Here is a 13,854-nt window from a genome sequence, read left to right on the forward strand (position 1 = left end):
GTAGCTGCATGCAGTGGGTATGTGTTACTAACACCTTCCTGCCTTTCCAGGGTCACAGTGCACCGGGCTGTTTAGCACCACTGTGCTGGGAGGCTCCTCCAGTGCCCCCAACCTCCAGGACTACGCACGCAGCCATGGCAAAAAGTTTGCCAGCAGCCTGACATACAAAGACGGTATGTGTGTTCCCTGGCAGCAGCTGTGTCTGTGGCCACTGCTGTCTCAAGATGTGCCTGTGGCACAGGCTTGGACTGCTGAAAACAGTGACAGATGAATGTGTGTATTCACCACATCTACAGTGATGCATTTTACCATATCCCAAGAAATCATGGTCCTTGATAGGACAGAAAGGGGCTGGCATTGTGACAGGAGTTTCAGGCTGTGCTGTGTGTTATTGCTGTGGTCTGATTTTGGTCTGATGTTTTAATAGTACTTGCTGTTGTGAAGGGGAATTTATTGGTGCAGGTGTTAAATAGTTTTTCCTGGCAGGGAAAGTCTGGTTTCTGTGTCGCTGTGCAAAAGCTGCCAGGAAGGTCAGCAAGACAATCTGGTGAAGGCACTGAGGCCAAGGTTGCAAACATTGCTCTGTCCCCATGGGTGCAGGGGCTGCAGCTGCACCCTGACCTGCCAGCAGCACTCGGTGCCATGTGCAGGGAGCCGCAGAGGGTTGGTTTTTGCTGGGAAGTTGGGCCCAGGGGCAGACTGAGCTGTCCTGAAACAGCTGGAGGGTGTAATGCTCAAGTGCAAGTGTCCACTGTGGTCCCAATAGGAAAGACACTCAGACTCTGAAGTACTGATTCCCATACCATTTGTTGGGACACTGGTTTGAGGAGCTGCATGGGCAGGGTCTGACAGCATACTCTGACAAGGCTGGAAATCCACCTAAGGTTTCCCAGCAGTTGAATGCATGGATTTAAGCTTGTCTGTCTTGGATGTCTTATGTTCTTAATCAATACAGAATCTGAGTGCCTTTCTTATTGGGATCATAAGGAACATTAACATTGCTGGATTTCAAGGTGGGAAGAGGATTAAGGTAGTAGTTTGGAGAAGACAGGAGACTGGTTCATCTGGATTTTTGCCTAGTTTTGAGGCAAGGGAAATGGCCTTGCAGATCAGAATCAAGATGTTCAATTCTCAGCCTGTTGGAACTCTGTAGGTGCCATGGTGTACACTGTCTGCCTGTCTGTTTTCCTTTTGAGAGAAAACCGAGCTGGTTCTGCCTTCCTCAGGGCACTCCCTGGGAATGACAGTGGCAGGGATGGTGGGGTGGGAGTGTTCTCAACCCCCCTGTACAGTCTGAGCTGCCCCAGGCACAAGTACTGGCTGCTCACAGGGCAGAATAAGCTGATGGAGTTTGGCACAAGACCAGGGTGTGAGTCGTGGTGGAGCCTCTGAAAAGGCCAGCAAGGGCCCTGGCTGCTCTTCTCTCCTGCCTGCAAGGAATGGTAGCCCAAGGCACACTGATTCTCAGGGAAAAGCATCAGAGACTGCTCTGTGCCCAGCTGGGCATGGGACAGACCTGCTCAGTCCTGGTGCTGGCTCTGGGACCTGTGTACAGGTTGTCCCTGCCATTCAAGGCCATGGGCTCCTCCTGCTTAAGCCTAAATTCACTGGCAAGGTGAGGTGTGCTGAGATGCACTTGTACCCTCGAGTACCTAAAATGCAGACTTAGTTGACTAGCATGTGTCTAACGGAGCTCAGAATTATAAATCTTGATGTTTTACCTCTGTTTCCATGTTCCTTGGCATGCCCTGGGACCCTGTGCTGTCGTGCCTTGCTGCAGTGAGGACAATTGGAGGGAAGGTATCTTGGGAAAATGAGAAGCAGGCATTTAGTTCTGGGGAAGGTAGTTTGGAATGTGAAATGAGCCCTTGATCTGCATGTTTCTGTTTAAATGAGCACTGTTGAAATGCTGAACAATGGAATTGAGTCCAAACATCACCACACTAGTTGCAGTCAGTGGCACTGCAGCTGCAGCAGACTCTTGGAGAACATTTGTTTCAAGACCTTTACCACATTCTTTAGACAAATAGCTTTGAAAAGCACCACATTTTTGCAGGAACTCCAATACCTGTTCATGGCTGTGATGCTCCAAGGTGCAGTGTGTGGCATACAGCACTTCACCTGTGTTACCTTGCCTTGTTCCAGGGAAGTTTCAAGGGTCCCTGTTTCTGAAGTCTTTTTTGCTTGGAGCTGGAGGAGGGCTAAGGAACACTTCAGCAGAAAGTTTTCTCAAGCTCAAGCTGAGGGAAGGTCCATGGATGGTTGTGGTTTCAAGTTGTCTTGCCTGAAGCCAGGGATGCAGGAAACTGGGTCAGTGTCGTTTCAGTTTGGGGCAGAGGCAGCTGTGGGTGGGGTGGAGATGGTCACCACTGGCTGCAGCTCCAGGCTGGGACATTTCCAAGGGATTGCATGGGTAGAGAAAATTGTCATGCTGTTTGTTGAGTTTCAAGAAAGGAAAACAGTTTTCAGGGCTGGTACACTAGAGGAGGAAATTTTAGTGAGAGTTGGTTTAGATACATGATTTGGCCAAGCCACTGTATGTAGCTGCAGGAGCACACTGGGAGTGTGGAGCATGCATTGGTGCACTGATGGGGGGCATAGACACCCTGTGGGCTAAGGAGAATGGATGCATGAAACACAAAAGAGAAATAAAAGGGGTTTCTGCTATTTCCTGAAAGATCCCCAAGAGCAGCAGGAGGTATGATGGCTGGGATCTCACATCAAATCCCACATGTAGATGGTCTGATCAAGGCCATTCTTTTTCATGGTAGCTGAGGAATTTCCAGTGTGGGAAAAAAATAAACTTTCCAGCCTTTTTTTTTTTTTTTTTTTTTTTGTGTGTGTGTGTGTGCATATGGAGCCTAATCCATGTCCTTTGAAGCTTACGTGTTTGCACCCCATTAGATGCACAGTGTCTGTCCTTGCAGAGTCTTTCTGGTTTGTGATTTGTATGGGAGAGCTGGGCCTGGCCTGGGCATGGCCAGGGGCAGCGTGAGGACCACTCTGACAGGAGTATCCCAAAGCTTCCCCTGAACTGAAACGTTACCTACGTGTTTGGAGTAGAGAACTGTAGAGCCATCATGGGCCTTTTGCTTCTTCTTTCCCTTTAAATTCATGAATAGCTGTATATAGCTTGCATGAGAGGTGGTTTTGAGCTGTTCCTGTGCTGGAGCCCCTCAGTCCCTCTGCAGAGCAGTGTTTGATTTTCCTGGGCAGGGTGAGTGCTGGGCAGTGCTGCTGTTGCTGGGGCTGTGCTCTGGGGCTGTGGGCATGGCCTGGCTGTGTTCTGCCCTGGGTGAACCTGCCTGGTGGAAGCTGTGAGCTGCTGGCTGGGGCACTGAGAGTGGCTGAGCGTGGAGTGCAGGAGAGCTGCAGGCGGTGCAGGAGCAGCTGGGGCTGCAGCAGTGCCCTGCAGCAGCTGTTGTGGGGTCAGCAAGCTGAACCTGAGAGCATCAGCAGGCTGTGGAGGTTGGGGTGTCCTTGGAGCAGGCTGTTAACTGAGATGATCTGTTTTTATTTCCTCAGAGCTCTTGTCTATGCCAGCCGTAAAACGATTTTCTGTGTCGTTTGCAAAGCATCCGACTAATGGTATGTTTGCTTTCTGGATTTGATGTTCCCTCACACTTCTAACCCCACACTCACCTTCCGTTTTCTCTGCACATATTCTCCTCTCAGCCTTCTTGTGGTTTTTGTGTCTGTGTATCTGGTGTTTAAACATGCTTCACCTTCCTCCATCGCGTCCTTGTGGCTGATGTGCTCGCTCACACCCTGTCACTGCTCAGTGCTGCCTCTGCTCTCCCTCAGGTGGTTTTGTTCCAGGTGAAAAGGCAGAAGCCCTGGCTCTGAGAGTGCTGCTGCAGCAGCCTGGAACTCTGTGGTGACATTTTGTCATGCCCCCTTTTGGGAGGGTGGGGATCAGGGGCAGAACACCACTGGGCTGGGGGCTGATGCCCACTCCATATCATGAGGCATCAGCAGCTTAGGTCCTCAGTTTCTACACTGCGGATTTGTAGGATGGAAACAAGAATACCACTGGGACAGCTGTGTGTCACCTGTAAGGGCCTAGTGAGCAGTGGGACAGTGTACCTGGTGGCTCCTGTCAGCAGCACTGGTGGCCTCATGGCCTCCTGTTGTCAAACCTCTCTGTTAGGCTGCTTCTGTGGCTCCTCCTGGCATGCTGGTGTTGGCACAGGTGGGCTCACCTTTTCTGCAGACATTACCCTGTGAATTGTGTCTCTCCAGAGCTCTTACTCCTCTGTTGGTGGATGGTGCTGGCTTGGGGCAGGGGATGGGCATCGTGCTGCCTGGAGTGGCATCACCTTCATCCCATCCTGCATCTCTGGGAACACTTGGTGACACATGTCTGAAAGAGCTTCTGCTAATGCACCATCTCTGCTCGGTGTTGCTCCTTATCTGACAGCCAGAGTGAGTCTGTGAGGTTATAGGGCACTGGCTCTGTTGTAGCAGGTGCCCTGAAACAGTGTTTACTCTCCAACTCTTGCACAGATACGTTTGAAAAGGTTTCACAGTACCCCTCCTCTTGCATGGCTCCTGCTGCTGAGACAAGCTGGAACCAAAGGAGATCACTGAACCCTACTGAGTATTTCTGCCTGATGTGATCAAGGCAGCTTGTGAATATGAAGACATCCTGCTTGGTGTAATCTGGAAGATAAATGAAATTCAGAAGACTGTTCTGAAAATCAAAGTTTTGGGAAGGATGAAATGGGAAAGGGCAGCTCACTGTGGCTTTATTGGTGTCAAATAACTGGAAGGAGCCTATTCTCTGTTTGCTTGGTTTTGGTTTTCCCAGTGGCCAGCTGCTTGGTTTGTCTGTACGTCTGGACACCACTGGAGCTCACATGGTGTGTGTCAGCAGGGTGTGTTGCTCTATCTTGCCTGCAAAGGTTGTACCAAGTTCCAGCCTTTCCTAAGACACTGCTATAGACCAGTTGCCCCTCCACCAACTATGATGGGGTGAAACCAGGCATCATGTTTCTCCCAAAATCCCAATTAATATTTCTGATGGCAAAGCGCTTCCTAATCAAGAAAACAAAGACAGGGGTCCAGCAGGTGAGACCTCAAAGTCAGGGATGTTTGATCTAGGATTAGCACTGCTTTGAGCAGGAGGGTTGTTTATCCCATGAACCACTTAAAAAACTGAATGCAAGAAGTATTCCCAGCTCTGAGTCTGGATTTTGTTTCTGGAGAGCTGCCTCTGTGTGGTGGAATGGAACAGGTGAACCAGGGTAGTGGTCAAGCACAGCATCAGGCCAGATGGTTTGTGCCCTGGGGTGGGTGATGTGGCTGTGTGTAGGGAGAAGGCATGCCTGCATGCTGGTGTCTTGTCTGCCTTGCAGGGATATCACAAAGATTGCACAGGGCTGTTCTCAAAGACAGGGAAAGTCAGTGCTTGTGTGCTGCCTGTGTTCTTGTGCACTCAGCACTCGGCTCTCAGTCAGAGCCTGCTGTCCCCCAAGCCCCTTGCACAGCCTCTGCTCATTTGCCTCTGGGCCTTTTGCTCTCTCCCCGTGCTGATGTGCTGGCTGTGCTCGGATGCAGGACTCAAACACTCTTGGCAGTCTGGATTTCTCATCTCAGCTGCGGGAGGGCGACTCGGGCCCTGAGCCTCATATTTTTATCTAGCCAAACCTGAACTGCATTGGACTTGGAACGTGTCCTAAAATTTATTCACTTGTCAGCCTTTCCCTTGCAAAGCTGAGCCCTTGCTGCCCAGGCAGTGCCCTGCCTCTGGGCGGGGAGGGGTCTGCTCTGCCCTGGTGTCACTGTGGGAGGGATTGGGCTCAGTGTGTGCTCTGGGTCCTTCTCACCCAGCAGCCCTGGTGCTGGCAGCTCCATCCCCACATCTCCACACTTTCTCTGTCCCTCTCCTCTCACTCTCTGTGGCCCCTTTCCTCCAGATGGGTTGGAGCACCAGCACGTTGCCCAGTTGCTGCGGCGTTTTTCCTCTGACTGTGCCACCAGCCGGACCATCTGCTTGGATGCCACCCTAGCCCATCACCTGCAGCAGTGCTCCTACCACCTGCGCCTCTTCAGGAGCTGGCTGATCTCAGGGCAGGATGACTTGGAGTGTCTTTACGGTACTGCACGCTGCAGCTGCCTCTGTCCCGTGCTCTTGTAGCTGAGCAGGGACCACTGTCTGCTTGAGAGCGCAGAGTATGCTTTGCTTCTAAAAACAGGAGAGCGTTTCCCTCGCTGAGTTCCCCGAGGCCTCTGGCTGCAGCAGCAGCAAGCTGCGTGTGCTGCTGCAGCAGCAGTGCTGCAGCCTTAGGCAGGAGCCTTTCCACACGGAGCCTCTGCTCCCCGTGTGGCTCTAGCTGCTCTTTCCATCTTTGGCAATCGTTTGTTGCCTCCTTCCTTTAGCCAGAGCAAGCCCTTGAGGGAAGGTGCTGAGCTGCTGTCGATGGGATGCCCTGCTAGCAGGATGCTCTGTGCAGCTCTTGGTGAGCAATGGAGGAACCAAAGGAGCAGTGAGAGTACGGGAGGAGATTAGGGAGGTGCTGCAGCTGGCCACAAGCTGAGTGAACTTGCTGTGGAAATTTCGGGGAAGTGAGTGCTTGTGGGTGTGTTGTATCTAGAGAGACTGAGTTGAGACAGGGTAGAGCTGAGCTTCTGTGTGGCTGCACTGCATGGCATCTCCTGTCTGATAGGGGCTCTCAGTGTGTCCTGTCTGAGGTGGGAAGAGGCAGGCAGCTTCAGCATTGAATCCAGATGTTGTAAATCAAAGCTTGCTGCTGTTTCTCTGGAGGTTTGAGCCTTGTCCCAGACGGGAGGTCTGGTGCAGGGAGGCCTTGGTGCTGTGTGAGGTGCAGAGCTGGGGCTGCTGCTGAGGATTCCCTGCACCCTGGCAGCTGCTGGCAGCATGTGGCTTGCTGAGCTGTGTGGTGTGATGCATGGCCCCCCTTTCCATTCAGACCCACGGAGAGGGGCACAGACAGTGCAGCTCTCTGTGTAGTGAAGCAACAGGACAGAGCACTCTCAGAGCCTGGGAGATGAGAACTTTTCTTACACAACCTGTTTTTCCTTGGTATTGCCCTTTCTGTCAGGCAGGCAATTTGGAGACAGTTGCTTTTCACATGTAATTAGTACAATTCCTTGGTCTGCTGGCAACAAATGCTAAAGGGAAGCAGAATTGCTTCAAGGGAGGAGATGCCGGATCACAGCAGACTGGTCCAGAGCCAGGGCTGAGCTTTCCCTGCTGCAAGTGTTGGCCATGCTGGTGATCTTGGGTGGGGGAGGAAGAGAGCCCAGTGCTTTGGGCACAGCAGGCTGCTGGGGTGCATCCTGCCCCAGCACAGGCTAGGTGCTCCTTGCTGAGCTCCTTAGCAGAGCAGCAGCCCTGCCAGCTGGAAATCAAATCTCCACCAGCGACTGTTTTCCCAGCCCACACTTCATTGATGTGTCTGAGTTTCCTGCTGAGGCTCTTCTCAGAGCAGACATAGTTGACAGCCCAGGTTTCTTCCTTGTGAAAAGTGCATTCTTCTGTCCTCTCTTCTATCCACACAAAGGAAACATGAATTAGAAGGTAGAATTGGTGAGTCAGAAGTGTGCAGTTGGCATCCACAGTTGGAAAGATCAACAGTGGAGCCCTGAAGGAATGTCTGGGAACCTGTGTGGTCATAGCTGGGAAAAAGAATAGTGTGAAGTTAATTCATGCTGGTAATGAATCCCACTGGTACTGGAGGCAAAGGTCAGCTGTGGACAAACAGCAGCCCTATCATGACGAGCAGGAAAGCAGCAGTGATGTCCAGTGGAAATAAATTTAAATTACAAAGGGAAACAGCCCCAAACTCTTTTATATAAAATAGTGGGCTCTGATCTGACCATCATCACTTGAGACTGTGGAACAGGTAGAAATTTGCAGAATTAGATATCTAGTGTGAGGGGAGGGGTGGGGATCCACAGCTCCATGTAACTCCAGGAGCAAAAAGGTTTCTAATGGAGTGACTTGAGACACTTTGCACAAAAGTGTTTTTTTCCAAGCTCCATACCACAGTACCTGGGGATGTTGGGAGCTTAATTGAGTTCAAGGGGAGACAAGAATGTGGAAGAGATGTCCAGAGCAATTCTGAGCTGTGGGTCACTGATGTTTGGGACGTGTGACTAGAGAGCCACAGGTGCTGTCTAGACTCAAAATCCTTCATATACAGTATACATGTGGCATGTTGGGGGTTTGCCCAAGAAAATAGGGGTGGACTGATCATGCATGTAAGAGAGGAGCCTGGTGAGTGCTTTTGTTTGTGCTGAGACTGTACAAGTGCTTCTTCAGAAGAGCTGGCACACAGAACACTGGCACACAGAGCTTCCTCTGCTGGATGTGGGTACAGAATGGCTGGAATTCTGTCTGGTTTCTTGTGCCATTGTCTGCATCACAGACTCGTGTGGGCCCCAGGGAAGAGCTTGAGGAAGCAGCAGCAGTGCCAGGTCAGCACAGGGTGGCTGTCAGCCTAGGACAGCTCCTGGGGGTTGTTCTCACATTTTATTTTTCTTGCCCCTTCCTGAAGGTGCTCTGTGCTAACTGTGCATGTTGCAGCAGTGGTTGGAGCCTCCCTGGAGACACGTAGGGATGTGATCCATGGTGGGACTGCTGCCTTGGCTGTGCTGTGAGCCATGAGCTGTGGCCTCTCCCCAGCAAGGTGTGCAGGGAAGTGGGGTCCCATGCACAGATGAGAGGGGTTCCTTGGGTACAGTACTCCTCCACCCTGAAAGAGGAAGCTTTGGCCATTTTACTCTGCTTGCTTGGGAGTGCTGCAGTGGTGCTGTGCAGAGCAGGCCCCTGGCACTTTGGGGATACAGGTATGTCATTTCACACCAGCTGGGTGTCAGTGCCTAATGTTTCTTTTAATGCTGGGCCTTTGATTTTCTCATTTTACTAGAGGGGAGCCCAAGCACTCAGATCCCCACTGATGTCCTTAAAGTATCTTGTAACAACATTGCTTTGCCCAATCTTATGTTTAAACTTTCTTTTTTTCTTTGGAGACCCCAATACCTGAGCCAACTTTGGCCCCTCTCAAACTAGATTCTGTTGTGAAATGGCATTAGCCTCAAACTGGGCTGCTCCACAGTTATCTCCTGTGACTGTTTTATGTTTTGCCCTCACCCTTTTCCTTTAGCTCTGTCTCCCAGTGGGCCTCTGAGAAAATAAAGAATGTATATTCTTCCTTCCTCAGCACTTCCACTCTCAGGACTTCTCAGCAGCAGACAGAAGAATATGGTCTTTTTCCTGTGTCTTATATTTCTTCATCCTGGCCGAGGATTTATTATCCTTCCTGTCTTGAATTATGTTTGTAGGCCCTTTGTGGCATAGGTAACCTCGTGAACTCTCTGGAGGATTCTTTATCTCCACCAGCTGTTATTTATTGCAGTGAACACCTTCAGGGCTTATGCTCCTTGCCTCTTGCAGAACTGGGTTAGGTGAGGGTGCTGGAGCAGAGCCTGTCCTGGAGGTGACTGGAGCAGCTGTCTTCCCTACAGAGTGGGAAGGGCTTCCAGGGCTCCTCCTGGGGTGCTGCCAAGCTGCAGGGGTCAGCTTTATCCTCTCAGTGTCCTGGCCACACATCCTGCCTCAGATTGCATCAAGAACTCTCTTTGCATTCCAGAGTAATTTTCCTTCTCTGTAGAAGCAATCACAGTTCCTTTCTAGGGTATTTTTGAGGAGACTGGGGGGGTCACAGAACCCCAACCCTGAGGAGTTGAGAGGCTATTGGACTTGAGATGTGCAGAGCAGGAGGCAGCCTCATGCTGTGTACCCAGGGACTCATCTGTTCCTTCCTTGCCCCTCTGACAGTTCAGGTTGGCTTGGTTCTACCAGGCATCTGCAGGAAGGTGGGATGAAGAGGAAGATGCTTTGCTCTGATTCTCTGCTGGTGTGAGCAGCAGGGGATTTATTCTGAATGGTCGTGATGCAGCTTAGCTCTGAGCAAGTCTGTTACATGCTGAGATGCCTATTTCTGCTCATTCTGGGCTTGCTGGCAGTGAAGTCCAGTTAAGGGGACAAAAAATTCAAATAATGACACAGCCTTTCCTTTGGACACAGCCTGTCAGAGGTGCACAGGGAGCTGCTGGGGCAGGGAGGTTCTGTGGCTCCTGGTGGCTGCTGCAGTGTGTGCTCCCTGCTGTGGGGAGAGGGGGCTGGGCCAGGTGGGGGGTCACCAGCCCTGGGACCTCTCTAATGGAGATTCTGTTGGCACCACTTCAATTCTGTTTGACTTCCATGAGTAGGGGCACTGTGCCAAGCTCTGTGCCAAGTTCTCTGTCATGGCTGTGTATTTTAAGTGTCCCAGGCTCAGCAGCAAAAATGGCAACTGCCAGATACTTCTCCTCCTCTCCCCTCCATGTGTACCCAGGTGCTTGCTTTCAGATCTGTTACTGCATGGAATTGCTTCGTGGTGATTTCCTTGGGCTACAGGAGATGACCTGAGGCCCGAGCGTGCCTGTTGTTTGATTCCCAGAGCGCCCAGCTCCTTCAGCCAGGAGTGCTCCTGCATGGATTGACCTGCTGTTTCCTCTGTTCATTTCCTGACTGTGTCTCTGCAGGTTTTGAGGGCTGCTCCATGGTTCCCACCATCCACCCCCTGGAGACGCTGCACAACTCGCTGTCTCTGCGGCAGGTGAACGAGTTCCTGACAGCCGTGTGCAGGAGCTGCAGCGACTCCCACGCCCAGGCCACCGCAGGTACTGCTCCCCTGGCCTGCTGCCAGGGCAGGGAGCGCTCCTGGCCTCTTGCATTCTCAGGACACATCAGGCTGACAGGGCTGGAGATTCACGTGCAGTCCCTGGAGCCTGCTCCAGACTGTTCTAGCCCAGGAACGAGCCATGGGACCTGCTCAGAGCCATTCTAGCCCACTTAATAAACCATCAGTCAGGTCTGTAGCTGATGAGTATGGTGATGAGGATACAAACTCCAGCTTTGTGAATCTTAGCCTGGGATTCCCAGAAGTGGTGGGGCAGGCACGGCTCTGAACTGGCACTGGTGTCTTTAGCTCTTCCAGGGCACCTGCCCGTGACTGCTGGGCTATGAGGCATTCCTTGATGTCTGTTGGGGTATTACTGATGAGTGCCTTTTGTTTCTTGAAGCTTTGTTTGATTCAATGATGGGCAGCCAGATCCCAGGAGACCCTTTCATGTCCCAGCCAATGCTGTCCTCGTCGTCGCTGCGCCAGCGCCCGGACAAACCCCCGTGGTGTGAGTGTGCTCCCTTCTCACCCAGGGAAAGTGCTGTGCTGGGGAGGGAAGCCTGTGAAGTCAGCAGGGTCAGGAAACAAGGCTGGCTGACAACAGTTGTTTCATTCTCCTCCTTTATTGGATTACGTACAATCTAGGTATTTCTCTAGTTTTGCTTATTGTGCAATATAACACAAGAATAAGCATTAGTAGACAATCAGTATTTCTTTCACTAGTGTTGACTCTCATTCAGCACTCAGAGACTGTGTGTGTCAGGAACCAGGAGGAGAAAATGGAAGCTGGGATTGTTCCATAATAATAAGGGAATGAAATAAATTTGTTTTCATTTTGAAGTCAAACATTGCACTTCACATTTTGTGCTGTGACAGAATCCACTCTTGGCTGTATGCCAGCATAGCCCTGGATTACAAGATGGGATTGTGCTCTGTGTGCTTGGGTTTTCATCAGCTGAACTTCCACAAATGCCTAAGACCAGCTGTGAGCCCCTGACAGGTCACACAGCATAGACAGCCCTCACCTCTTGGGTGTAGAACTGCGGGACTGTGACAGTTTGGGTGGGGAAATACCAGCTACATGTTTTAAGATTTTTCTTCCTCTTTGCAGACAGCAGTGGCCCCTCCAGTACCGTCTCCAGTGCAGGCCCGTCCTCCCCAACTTCTGTGGACAACTGTGCTCGTTTCAGCTTCACTGAGAAACTTTCCATCAGCCCCCCAAAAAGTGAGGAGCAGCTGACTGGCCGGTCCCCTGAGCAGGAGGAGAGTCAAGCTGCAGGCAGAGGGCTCCATGTGCAGGAGGACGTGCCTGGGCTGCCAGTAGCAGAGAGCCTGCTCTGGAATAAGGGCCCAGAGCCAGGCAGGGTCCTGGAGCTGTGCAAGGAGGAGCTGGCAGGGGAGGATGCTAACCCAGAAGAGAACAGCAGGGGGGAGCTGAATGAAGAAAAAGCATCTGGGGAAATGTTAGAGCCAAGTAACATAGGAAACCCAAAGCGTGGGGAAGGGTTTGACCTGAGGCCGGCTGGGGAGACGGCGAAGGCAGGTGAGGGGTGTATCAGGGGAATGGCTGGCCTGGATCAGTCAGAGGAGATCCTGGTGCCCTGTGAAGAGCTGCTGGGAGAGGTGTTGGATGCAGAGCATACAGGCAAGGAGCTGCCTGGGGACACTGCTCTGTCAGACCAGCTTCTCTCTGGTCACCTGTGCCCGGTCCAGCCATTGCCTTCTGAGAAGAATGTGGAGGAACTGCAGCTGCTGTGTCAGAAGGATCAGCAAAATTAGTGGCTTACTGGACAGCACACTGCAAGCACTTCCAGCTGGAAGCAGCCTGGCTCCCTGCATTGGACTGCACAGCTGGGGTCTGTGGCAAAGCTGGGGTCTGTGGTGTGGAAGACACTGCTTAGCTCCTCCACAAGTCAGCTCTTTGCCATTCAGCAAGAATGTTTGCCTTGTTAAATGAACAGCAATGCAGTCTTGGTGCTGGCATGGCACCTCCATGGAGCAGGGACATGGTGCTGCACTGGTGTCCCAAGGGCTTTGTGCTCACTGGGACAGCAGCATTAGAGGACTGGTACAGCCAAGGCTTTTAGGGTGGTAAAAGGGGACAGATCCTCCCACATGACTTTTTGGCCCACAGCCTTCAGAGAAAGGCATTCTGGGCCCAAATTAGTCAGATCCATCACAACCACCAGCCTCCTCTCTGTTCCTTCCTCCTTCCTCTCTCAATTCCCACTGCTGGCCACCAAAATCAGAGAGTCCATGGCAGGAAAACTAGCAGAAGCAGAAAGCATTCTGAAAGAGTGTGGAAAAGAAGGGTGGTGAGGGCATCAGGTTTGACTGCCACTTAGTAGGAAACATCCCTTTGGCGTGGCCTTGGGTGTTTCCCTGCTGGGCTGGGGCAGCAGGAGCCTGGGGATGCAGCCTGAGAGAGATGTGCAGGAGGACACACACGGCTGGTTTTTTTCCTGTCCCCAAGGATCAGGCAGGGTACAGCTCTGAAGTCTTGGTGACGGATTAAAAGAAACCGCTATTTTGACAATTCAGGACTATTAGAAACCAAGAAGGAGAAATCTTTATTATCTATAAAATGAAAAGTATTTAAAGGATATTTATGTAAATGCCTTGTGAGCACAAGCCTGAGGGCGAGGTTGATACGGGTGTCCCTGCCGCGTGCGGCCGGGGCTGTGCTTCCACTCCTCCTGTGTCTGTGGGCGAGTCTGTCTGTCTGTCTGTAGCTAGGCTCTCTGTTTTTGTGAAGCTGTGCCCAAAGATCTCTATGCTGTGTTGTGACAATGTGTGTTCACAGTAAATCTATGCTGTGGGTCCAGTGTCTCTCTCTCTGATGCTGACTTGGCAGCAGTGAGTATGTGTCAGAGCTTGCAGGTGCCTGGAACAGTAATCCCTGCTCCATTGTCCTGGAAGAGTAGCTGTAGCTGGAGTCAGACTTGGAGGACATGCACAGGCTCCAGGCTGGGAAAAAACCTCCTTTTTACTACATGGGAAAACTGGTCATACTGGGGAAGAGTTCCAGGCTTCCCAGGTCTCAGGAGGTTTGTGGTAGAATGAAGGCACTGGGATGGTGTGTTCAGCTCCTTTCACTTGGTCCACACCTTGCTGTCACTTGTCCTGGGTGTCGTGTGCTTTTCCTCCTGCCCGGTGATCC

General features: G+C 51.7%; 1 protein-coding gene across 9 annotated transcripts in view; it reads left to right on the top strand.

The window, feature by feature from the left end:
- The window catches only part of PPIP5K1 (diphosphoinositol pentakisphosphate kinase 1), a 42,800-nt gene extending 29,279 nt beyond the window's left edge, over positions 1-13,521 (top strand). For 2 of the 9 annotated variants that reach the window (XM_079318324.1, XM_079318325.1), the window contains 6 exons: positions 51-173; positions 3,526-3,588; positions 5,919-6,098; positions 10,555-10,692; positions 11,095-11,202; positions 11,806-13,521. In XM_079318324.1, the coding sequence (XP_079174450.1) occupies positions 51-173; positions 3,526-3,588; positions 5,919-6,098; positions 10,555-10,692; positions 11,095-11,202; positions 11,806-12,473 (1,280 nt within the window). In that variant the 3' untranslated portion in view covers positions 12,474-13,521. The remainder of the gene's footprint in view (positions 1-50; positions 174-3,525; positions 3,589-5,918; positions 6,099-10,554; positions 10,693-11,094; positions 11,203-11,805) is intronic. The other 7 variants (XM_079318332.1, XM_079318329.1, XM_079318330.1 and 4 more) reach the window with 5 other exon arrangements.
- Positions 13,522-13,854: the final 333 nt, after the last annotated feature.

Source organism: Erithacus rubecula (genome assembly GCF_903797595.1).
Source record: "Erithacus rubecula genome assembly, chromosome: 14".
In the NCBI taxonomy this organism is placed as follows: domain Eukaryota; kingdom Metazoa; phylum Chordata; class Aves; order Passeriformes; family Muscicapidae; genus Erithacus; species Erithacus rubecula.